This window comes from Gymnoscopelus braueri, assembly GCF_963280865.1.
Source record: "Gymnoscopelus braueri genome assembly, chromosome: 8".
In the NCBI taxonomy this organism is placed as follows: domain Eukaryota; kingdom Metazoa; phylum Chordata; class Actinopteri; order Myctophiformes; family Myctophidae; genus Gymnoscopelus; species Gymnoscopelus braueri.
This window is the reverse complement of record NC_137609.1, coordinates 29,132,462-29,144,524: the sequence shown is the minus strand read 5'-3', so window position 1 is coordinate 29,144,524 and position 12,063 is coordinate 29,132,462. Positions and strand designations below refer to the sequence as shown.

General features: G+C 39.1%; 1 protein-coding gene across 1 annotated transcript; it reads left to right on the top strand.

Annotated features, from left to right (window-relative positions):
- Nucleotides 1-7,254: 7,254 nt before the first annotated feature.
- Nucleotides 7,255-9,256, top strand: LOC308089950 (gastrotropin-like; the record flags this gene model as incomplete). The annotated part of the gene is made up of 4 exons (XM_080434926.1): nt 7,255-7,321; nt 8,154-8,329; nt 8,822-8,911; nt 9,206-9,256. 4 exons carry the CDS (start codon nt 7,255-7,257, stop codon nt 9,254-9,256), a joined length of 384 nt encoding a protein of 127 aa, XP_080291052.1.
- Nucleotides 9,257-12,063: the final 2,807 nt, after the last annotated feature.

Genomic DNA, 12,063 nt, shown 5'->3' with positions numbered 1-12,063 from the left:
ATCAAATACTGCTTAAAGACGATATTAGCTTGCCTTTAATACATGTTACACAGCCTAAAGCACTAATCATGGGCAGCAAATATTTACTTTTTAACTTTGAAAAATGTGTTCCCATTATTTCAATTGCCCAAAGGCATATGTATTCCAGCCAACTGTCCCCACTGTAAGGGATTTTATTCTGTTAATCCTGATTCTGTTAATCAAATTAACATTTTTAAAGCACATTTAGCAAAAAAGAAAACATGCACTTTATTTACACATTGTGCAAAACAAAGAAAGCAAGCAAAGAGTGGGAAGTAATAATGACAAGCACTTCACACAGTTACACATGATAAACAATGGTAGTACAATATGTGCACATGCCCTGTACCAAAGCTCCAAGGAAAGCCTGGCTAACACTAACCTTGTGTCACCAGACTTTAGGCTAACACAGCTTGGAAAGTAATTTAATCAAAGGTCAAAAGAAAAGCCTGTCATTCACAGCCACCACAGTTAGGGGTTTAATTTAAATTGGCATAATACTGGGATTTAATTTAAATTGGCACAATACTGCACTATCAGTGTGCTGCTGTTCATCCATATTCATCCACCCATACTATCAAGTACTAAGTATTGTACTTCTACTTAGATGTAGTAGCCAGGTAAGTCCTGCCCCATGCAGGATCTAACTATTTCCACAGACAAGGCCCTGGTGACTTTGGTTCCACGGCCAAGAACCTTGGTGTTCTGGACAGTCAGCTCACATTCAAGGCACACATTGCAGCGGCCACTCGATCCTGTAGGTTTACACTCTATAACATTAAAAGGATCAGACCCTTCTTCACCCAGGAGTCAGCCCAGCTCCTTAACCAGACCTCAGTCATATCAAAACTTGACAACTGTAACTCGCTCCTTACTGGCCTCCCAGCATACATGCACTTAAGCCCCTCCAAATGATCCAGAGACCAGAATGCTCTTCAACCAGCCAAAATGTTCTCATGTCTCCCCCCTTTTCTGCTTCCTCCGTTGGCTCCTAGTTACTGCCCGCACAGAGTACAACACATATGTTGGCCTACAAAACAACCAAAGGTATGGCATCCCCATATCTTCAAAGTCTGATCCAACCCTACAACCCTTCCGGCTCTCTCAGATCAGCTGAAGCTGTCTTAACCTTCCCTAAGACATCCGGGACAACGCTCCACACGTCCCAGACTCTTCTTCCTTCTGGCTCCCAAACTGTGGAACCAACTCCCCATTGCAGTTAGAACTGCAGACTCACTCCCAATTTTCTGCTGTAATCTGAAGACTCACCTCTTCAGACTCCACCTTAGCCCGTAGCACTTGACCAAGCCTTGACGACCATGCAGTCTTAAATGTAATTTAAATAGCATGTTATTTCGACAGATGCCAGGTTCATTTGTTGACCTGGCATCCTATAGTTTTTGATATTATACTGTTTAGACTGATGCTAGATTCTTGGTTTACCAATGATCCTAGATTACTGAGGCACTACATGGTCTCTATGCATTTGGTGTATGTGTTTACCTTGCTTACTGTAAGTCGCTCTGGATAAAGAGCAACTGTTAAATGCCTAAATTGTAATTTACTTATTGCAATTATGTTTATTGTACCTCTAGTCTGTGTTTCAGCCTTGCTACTGCCGCTGCTATAATACCTACATTTCCCCCAAGAATCAAGAAAGGTAGGATAGGGTATAGGATTAACTTTATTGATCTGCAAAGGGGAAACTGGTTTGCCGTCATGGACAAAGACATATACACAATATACACAATAGATAACACCATGCAGAATCATTAAATGATATCCTTGCAACAACAACAATAAAGGTAAACAAAATATTAAAGTTCAAATGTACACTTGGCCAGTTTGCCACATACAATTGATAAATAAAAAACAAATTCTAACTGCTGAAGAGTTCTTGAAACTTTCATCGGAGCATTTTGGCAATAGGAGTCAGTTGCTTCTAGTATTCTTTAAAGACAGGTGCTGTACAAAGGATGGTCATCATGTGACAGGTATCCAGGTCCCATTCTTTCCTCTGTATCTCAGGCCTGTAATGACCTCTAGAGAAACTGGGGTCAAACCAATAATCAATCCTGCCTTCTTGATCAATACATTCATCCGGTGCCTGTTCTCAGCTCTTAGGCCGCCAGCCCAACAGACAACTGCATAGAAAATAACACTTGCCAATAATACCTAAAAAAAAATTAATCTGCTGACTTCAAATGACCCGAGCTACCTGAGGAAAAACAATCTAAAGATGACACATTCTTCCAGTCCAGCTTGCTATTGACATGAGCACCCAGGTATTTATTTGTTTGAGGGGACCACCTAAACTGCCTTTATTTATCATGTTACCTCTGCTTTTTTCTTTACAAAATCAACAATGAGCTTCTCGTGGAAAGGGGCATGCTATGCCTACAGTCAGAGGTGTACAGTGTAAATAAAAACTGAGATAAAATCATACCCTAAGGTGACCCTTTGTTGGTCATGATGGTAGGCTATATCACATACTGAGGTCTACATGTGATCCATGACCCATGCAACTATGGAACTATTCAGTTAAAATTAAGGAGCTTGTTGGCTGAGTGGGTGTATGTATTATAAAATGTTAATAATTCTAAGAACATTATTTTGGCAGATGTTCCGGATAACTCTAGATGGTGATCTTGTGTAACAGATAAAAGATGTCATCATCGACTCCTACTTCTTTCCTGTATGAAAATTGGAGTGGGTCATTGTAGGCAAAAACCTAAGGTTTATCTCACCTTATCTTATACAAAAACATTAAATGCATGCATTGTACCATATATATTATTATATATTATTTTAATCATAATATACAGTAGATCAAATGTTACATTTTCTGAGAAAGAACATGAAGACCTTTTCATGAGAGTTTTATAACTTTAATGGGCTTGGGTGTAAAGAAGCTAAATGAGAATTGTTCTGCCAAAGCAGTTTAAATGAGAGAGCAAAGGTTTAGTATGTGTGTAAATATAAAACAATCATAATGCATCTAAGGGACAAAGGTCAACATTTTGATGGACAGTGACATTTGTCACATATACCAATTAAATAGTTTTACACTGTATAACTGGCATAGAGTATGACGCACTAAAGTATAAGTACCACACCCAGGATACTGTAGCATAATTACATATTGTGCCTCTATCTCAAGTTTTTGTACATCAAGGTCCTGAAAATGTAACAAAAACATAGTTGGCTTATTGCACAGTGCAGCTCACAAATGAAACATTCATAAATCCTATATCAACTCATATATGCCTTAACATTTAGGCCTGGAACACCTATACGTTATTATACTTTCAAGCCGGGAACACTTCTGTGTGTATATTTGTTGCTATAAACAGTATAGAAACATTATTATTATTTTTTGAAGTATTTTTGAATGAAAAAATGTTTTTCAGAAAACTTAGGTCAGGATTTAGAAGGCGTTTTTTGAATCGGCCTCAGCTCTTAATGGGTTAATGAGCCTGTAGAGTACACATTGTGGCCTTTTCCTTCTCACAGTCCACATACTGTATACACAAACATGCATGGTGAGTTTTTTATTCTGACCACCATATCTGTCAATATATGACATATATGACAATTTATTATTATATTATTTTCATACCATATCCAGTTTTACTGTTTATTTTTTTGTGTTGCTGTTAGCACAGTTTTGTGGACCTCGGCACACTATTATTTCCCCTTTTGTGCCTGTATGAGTAATTAATGTGAGATGGCAAAGAGTTCCAGAATGATATTGAGCGATAGATAGTTTGTTTGAGTTAATTTGTTTGTGGAAAAGGAGGTCTCTTTTTATCCTAGGTAAAGGAATGACCTTTGTCTCATTCCAAACCTTAGGACAAACCCTGTATGTTGAACATTTATTGAAGATGTGAGAAATTGGATTTCTCCAATTTCTCACATGGCAATGATGACAGCAAGTTCTCAATGTCAGGGATGGCGACTTGCACGAACTCAAACTGACAGTCTTTACCTTACATTATATAATTTTCAATTAACGTGAATGAGGAGGAGCCATCAGATGGTGTAATTTTCTCCCTAAAATGTTCAACCTTGCTTGTGAAGTAGTTATTAAAGTAGGTGGCAATCTCGTTTAGTCAGAAAAGCTCCAATGATTTCAATAAATGAATTAGTCTGGTAAGATGATCTTCCCATTATTTGATTCAATATTTTCCATAATATTTTGCCATTATTTTTAGAATCATTCATTTGCAGTAGTTGCACATCATTGGCATGCATTTAGACAACCATTTCACAAGTCTGCATGCCACATGCTTGGTGGATGCATTTTTCCAAAATGTCTCAAAATATCAAAAGTGTTTCCAAGGCCCACTTTTGATGTTTCTGATCCGAAAGAGTATTGCTCACGTAACTAGGATGTACTAGAATACTTGTGTACTATTTTTGATGACAATCTTAAATTCAACATGAATACTGACACAATTGTGAAGCGAGGGCAACAGAGAATTCACTTACAGAAACGTAATATTGTTTCTGTCAAGCCCATCATCCAATGTCATTTTTATTTTTATTTTATTTAGAATCTCCTGGATGCTTCTTTTATCTGTTGGTTAAAGTCTCACGGTAAACTAGAAAAAGTGCTCCTCGGAGCACAGGTCTCCGCCAGGTCAGGTAGATTATTGTGGGGCAGCAATGTTCGAAATTCGCCAATCAGGATGGAATATGAAACATCGGACAGATCCGTCTTGATGACATGACTATAGAGATGATGTGCACCGTGGCGCTATAACAGGACAATGTGAAAAGGGTGGCATGTCTTCCTCGGCCTGCGTTTTGATTTGAGGCATTTTGTTCAAAACAAGCCACTCCTGCAAACTTTAGATGCCAATCTGAGCAAATCAGGATGGATTATGAAAAATCGGACAGATCTGTGTTGATCACGTGACTAGAGATAATGTGAACCGATTCGCGTGATGTTTGGATAAAATCTGTAGGAGTAAGTAAAGTAAATGTGTTTTGCAAAAATCGGCCTCCTGGTGACACTATAACAGGCCGATCTGAAAAGTTCAGGGCAGAGGTTCTGCTCTGGCATCCAGGAAGTGTGTGTGCACAGTTTCGCTGCGATCGTGCCAACGGTGTCGGAGATTAGCTGTTCGCAGACAGACGGACACACACACGGACACACACACAGACACACATGGACACACACACGGACGGACGGACGGACAGACAGGGTGCAAAACACAGTCTCTGCCACGCCTTCAGCCTGGCGGAGAGTCGGAGACAAATATAGAAACAACCTGAACAGAATTGTCAAGATCTATTCTAAGACTATTGGATATTAAGTGTTTTGACTTCTCTTGGACATGCTTACGATAAATGTGAAAAATCTCTAGCCTGGCATGGCCAGACTAATATCACTGTGTAGATATTAGTCTGGAATCTCTGTGTGAAACTTGCATTTCCAAGGGGCGAATTAAAAAAATGCCCCTGGTGATAAACCCGTCACAAACAAACAGATGGGTACAACGGGTCGGGTACTCTGACACGAGGAATTGCATAACTGGGTGAGGCATGCATTCCCAACTTGCATCATTCCCGAGTAGGCTGGTCACTGGTGCCCAAATAATGTAGATCGGATATTGGTCGGATCGGATATAAGTGGTTAATTCATAATGTATTTGCGTACGTTTCACTCCAAATTTCTCTTTTGGGTGTCGAGCTAAAAGCAAGTACCAGAGTCATGAGCGTGAGTATGAGTCATTAATCTGTGCGGTTTCAAAATGTGTAAAGAATAAAACAAAATCTAAATTGTTTATCCCCATGGCAAAACGACTTTAAAATGTATCATAGGTGAATTGAATTGAATTGAATTGAATTGAATTGAATTGAATTGAATTGAATTGAATTGAATTGAATTGAATTGAATTGAATTGAATTGAATTGAATTGAATTGAATTGAATTGAATTGAATTGAATTGAAACCTGTGTGGAGCATCATCCCACCGTCCTCACCCTCTGGGTACTCTTCACTTTCCTACAGTACCTCAATGAAGCAGAAATACCATAAAACTAAACTTACATTTATACATTAGAAAATAGATGTTTGACTCTGTTAAACATCCTGGGGATTGGTTCAGGCCAGAGGACAGAGTTAAATTACTTTTTAGCCAGCTTGAGATCACAGAGATAGTAAAATTATGTTGCGTTGTCTAATCAAATCACTTGTGACCCTGCAATGATGAAATCAGAGAACGTGAATGAGTAACTTAAATACTACAGCCCCATGAGCAAGGGACTCACATGGATGAGTGAAACTAATGGTTTCATCTAGTAATCTTAGAAATCTTTTTTTCTCAATTTTCTTGGTCAGTGGCCTACAGTATGTACTTTATTTGCAACATATATTGACTAGTAAAGGTGATTTTGGCTCTAATATGCTCAGAAATGGGTGTTTTTTTCTCCCCTTCTTATTTAAAATAATAATTTGCAGGGTTTAAACCGGTTTCACACATTTGCAAGAATAATTATGCTTCATCAATCACCAATATTACAAGCAACTAATAGTAAAGAACATTTCAGAATAGTTTTTTTTATTCAAACTCCTCAAGTTAAGTTGGTGACATTTCATTTTTGTACCGACTCCTGGCAGTAAACTTTGAGGCATTGCACATACAGCATACTGTAGAGGAGAGGTTATTGCCCGAGAGGACAGAGTGTGGCACCACTGCAGACTCAATTTCCTCATTGTTCTATGGCTTAATAAAGCTTTACAATCACTTTATGGCCCTTGGGCACCACTAGCGTCTAGGTCGGTAGTTCTCAAAGTGGTGTTAAGGGACCCTCAGCGTTCCTTCGGGGGTTTCCAATTGGACCCTTACAGGTCTAACCCTGAGAGTCATGGGGGTACTTGAAATTACTAGACCACTGGTCTAGGTGTATGTAACTGCAGTTTACTGGCAAGATCCTTTTCATATTTATCATCTCTAGTACATAACTGTACTAGAGACTGAAAGGTCTGAAATGATGACCTCCCCCGGTCATCATTGTAGAAAATATACAACATATTGTGCAATCAAAAGTCATCTCAATATGAAAGTAGGAGATGAAAAGAGGGAGGTGAATGGCGAGGAGAGGTGGCTAGAGCTGTATATAAGTAGAAGCCGTTCCATGCCTCAGTACCTTGAACATTCCCAGGCTTACATCAGCACCTAACCTCTTCCTCCTCGCCAACCACCATTCTACTCACCAGACACCATGGCCTTCGCTGGTAAATGGGAAACTGAGACCCAGGAGGGATATGACGAATTCTGCAAACTGGTCGGTAAGAATGCATCTTTAGTTCGCTTTTCATTTATTAATCCCTGTAGGGAAATGTGATGTTTATTGGGCAACTATACTGAGCAGCGGGCACGTAGTAGTAACTCCAGCTCTAACGCGCCATTTGGGTTTGGCCCATAGTCGAGGCTGCTTTGAGGTAACAGTGCTAATCACTATATCCCACCCCACTTTAATTACTGTATTATTAAAGTACTTTTTTCACATTTTTGTGAACTAGTTTAGAGAGTAGGCTACAGGCTTTAATTCAACTATTTAATTAAATATGTGAAGCTTCTTAAACGCTGGAGAGGAAATACTTTCAATGCTGCTCAATCTTGGTTGTTTTTTTTTGTCTACTCTGCTGATCACTTTGACAGGTAATAAACCATGATTGAGTTCTAAGTGGATACTTGTAAATGTAAAATGTAAATGTAAATACTTGTTGAGGCCTTTGCATAAAACAGTCCTGCCCTAATTAAGAACCTAAACTACTTTGAGTTCTTAAATACATTTTCATGTAATCACAACACGAAGTGGCCGTTCTGTGTGGTGTTTCCTTCGTGTGCTCCAGTTTCCTCCCACACCAAAAGTCACGCATGTTAGGAGCATCCTCCTGCTAAGGCACTGGTGTTGGAGCCAGTGGTGGAAAAAGTACTGAAGTTTTTACTTAAGTAAAAGTATCAATACCACAATCTAGAAATCTCTCTCTCTCTCTCTCTCTCTCTCTCTCTCTCTCTCTCTCTCTCTCTCTCTCTCTCTCTCTCTCTCTCTCTCTCTCTCTCTCTCTCTCTCTCTCTCTCTCACTCACTCACTCACTCGCTTCCTCTGTCCTTCAGGCATCCCTGCTGACATCATTGAGAAGGGGCGAGACTTCAAGTTAATCACTGAGGTCACACAGAATGGCAATGAGTTCTCCTGGACTCAGCTCTACCCCGCCAACGCCACCATCACCAACAAGTTCACCATCGACAAAGAGGCTGACATGGAGACTATTGGAGGGAAAAAATTCAAGGTTAGCATTTCAGATTTAACTCACTTGTGGATGGCTGAGTGATGGACAGACAGACAGACATACTGTACGGCAGTGGTGGAAAGTAACTAAGTACATTTACTTAAGTACAATTTTGAAGTATTTGTACTTTACTTGAGTATTTCCAATTTCCAATACTTTTACTTCTACTCCACTACATCTCAGAGGCAAATATTGTACTTTTACTCCACTACAATTATTTGAAAACTTTAGTTACTAGTTACTTTTCAGATAAAAATTATGATATTGTGAAACATACCACTTCAGCCCTATATTTTATACAGTACATAGGCTATTTGAAAATAGCCGATCTACAAGCTCACAACGCGTCGCATCGCGACGCGTTGTGAGCTTGTAGATCTGCTATTTTCAAATATTTTAGTACTTCTACTTTTGGTACTTTAAGTACATTTTGATGCCAATATTTTTTACTTCATTTTTAATTCTGGACTTTTACTTGTTATGTCTCTCCAGGCCACAGTGCACATGGAGGGAGACAAGCTGAGTTGCGCATTCCCCAACTATCTGCACACCTCGGAGATCTGTGGGGACAAGCTTGTAGAGGTCAACACACTTTATTTCATACCTTTATTTGTTTATACGTTCCCAGAGACTGAGAGTTTCGCTTTGTAAACATAAACCTTTATAGCAACAGCACCCTCCTTCATAGGAGCTAGTTAATATATTCATATTGTTATTATTATTCAAACATCTCAGGGTTTTCTCCGACGTGAATATCTTTCTAACATGATATTGTTATATTATTATAATATTATGATAATATTATTTCATTATATGACATGATAATGATGTAAATAACAATAAATGATAAAGTCAAATTGTCCCTTTACTCTCCAGACCTCCACAGCTGGCTTAGTGGTTCTGATGAGGACCAGTAAGAAGATCTAAAGCCTGAACTAACTTTCAAGTCCAAAACCAGAGACCTCTACCCTCTGAGACCTAACCAGCCTTAATAAACTATTGAACGTACAGACAGCATGACTTCAAGTTTATGACTTTCTGTGTGTGTGTGTGTGTGTGTGTGTGTGTGTGTGTGTGTGTGTGTGTGTGTGTGTGTGTGTGTGTGTGTGTGTGTTGGTGTGTCCACACACCAGCATGCTACTCATCATAGTCCATAGTCCATCCATCCACAGTGTCACACCACTGTTACCGTTATAGTTGCAGTGTTGATTTTGAAAGTATATACAGTATAGTTAAAGTGCTTAGAGAGGACGGCCCTTAAAATCCATTAAGTGCTAGCTCAATTTAATTAATTAGTAGTTGTTTAAAACTGTATCTCTCTCTCTCTCTATCTTACATGCAAGCACGCACGCACGCACGCACGCACGCACGCACGCACGCACGCACACACACGCAAACACACATGCACGCATGCAAGCACACACACACACACACACACACACACACACACACACACACACACACACACACACACACACACACACACACACACACACACACACACACACACACACACACACACACACACACACACACACACCGAGAGAGAAAGAGATTTGAAGAGCGATCACTGATCTGATGGTGACCATGGTTGATATGCTATCTCTTTTCACCACTGGAGGGCGCTACCAATCTAATCCACCATAATCATTGACTAGTGACCTACAGTAACTGTAGAACCCATTGAAACAAGTCACCACCAGCAGGTCAAATAAAACCACTTTTGTGTTGCATATTTCATACACTAGCAGAACTCAATGAGTTCCAACGTGCAAAAAAATGAAAAAATATCAGTAAATATAAAATATAATTCAAAAATAGAATAGTGCAACGTATAACCCTCCACCATTGGTAGCCTATTTCAGTTCTGAGTTTGGAATAGTAGCTTACCTTAGGAAAAGAAAAAGTAGTTAACACAGAGAAGCACAGACATACACAGACAGACAGCTGAGAGATGTTTAGGCTATAGCTCCTCTGCTGATGGACAGCAGTTTGTCCCAGTTGATAACTGTTGATATGAGCCAGCTGGGCCGCACATGACTGTCAAATAGTTTGGATTCTTCTGCTTCTCTGACTGGGGAGTGTATGCACCACGTCGACCACGACTTCTGAAAATGCTCTAGAACCGTTTGTGCATAATATGTCATTAAAACCTGAACAGATTGAACCTCCTGTAGGATATGGTGATGAATAGGATGGTCCATTCACAGCAATTGGTGGTGGACATAACTTGGCTGTTGGGCTACAGTTCTCACCGGAAGCCATGTTGGCTCCACATTCTACTCCACTACTGTTGCTAAGTAACTGACTGTGCCAGCTGGAATACTTAATGTTTGCCATCTGGACAGTACTGGTAGTTTAATATTACTTGAGCCAATACTTGAGTGCTAGAGTATAGGGAGAAATATTTTGCCATAGTTCAGCGTGTCTGAACTCTGTATCTAGTATATGGCTCCGGCTGGGAATAGTATGGTAGCTATGCAAGCTGTTGACAGTGGGTATAATGATATGCTCTGTGTTTGCTGCAACAGAGCCAAATGGACGGCTAAAATATTTCCCAAAGATAAATAGATGGGCTTAAATTAGCTTGGCCTTAATAAGTCTGACCCAGAAAGGCCAGGTCCCCACAGTAAGCACTGTGGAGTTCCATTATGTTCTCTTGTGTTCTATTTTATAATAACAATAATGATACATTCCAATTACATTGCATTTTTTTCAATGCAGCTGTTGCAAAGTGCTTTTGAGAATAAATAAAATAAATGGGTAAACAAATGTACTACAATTATGCAATGAGCAAATGAAAAATAAAATGCAACCATATAACTTGAATCACTATAAAAGGCCTTAAGGTTTTAAGAAGATAAGCCCAAAGTCCTGATATAGCTGTTTGATGAACTTTCTTTTTCTTTTTCTTTTTCCATTTATCTTTTTCCATTTATCTTTTATTGAATTTTCCTTGCGTGTCCAGGGACACTACAGCAGAACAGTAAACATAAATGAAAAAGAAAAGACAAGCACATTAGATACAAATACAGTACATACATATACAGTACACATAAGGGGAGATATCTGTCTCTCTACTCACTTACTTATTGATTACTATACAGGTGAATATAAGTTCCATTAATGGGTCAGATTCAACATACACTTCATTGAAGGTGGTCAAACAAAGGAAAGGGCTGTTTGATCTAATTTCTTCTAGTTTTGTCTGTTCTGGTCTGTTCTTTTATTCTCATCTCTCTTCTGCCAATGGTCAGCAGAAAAATATTGGGATCACAGTGGCCTCCTTTTGGTATGCAGTGGTGGACAGTAACTTAAGTACATGTACTGAGTACTGTACATTTTTGGTGTTTTGTTTTGTTTAGTTTAGTTTAGTTTTTTTTTTGGCAAGCTCATGACTTTCACTCCGCTTCATTTCGAAGAAGGGACCCTTGGGACACAAACTTACAAAATACATATTATGAATTAACCTCTTAAGCCCCATTTCAAATATAGTGAAAATAGCCTATAGATCTGCTATGTTCACTATATTTTTAAAATCATTTCTCAATACATTATGCATTGATAATAAAAAGAAAATGTACTTCATAATTTGTACTTCATGAATACTTGAGTATTTACTGTATACTTTGCCCACCACTGTTGGTATGTGACACTTTAAAGTCTGGCCATCAGAGGCCTTTGATATAGGAGATTATGCTCCAGTCCAGAGGGACAGAAGGACAGAGTACAAA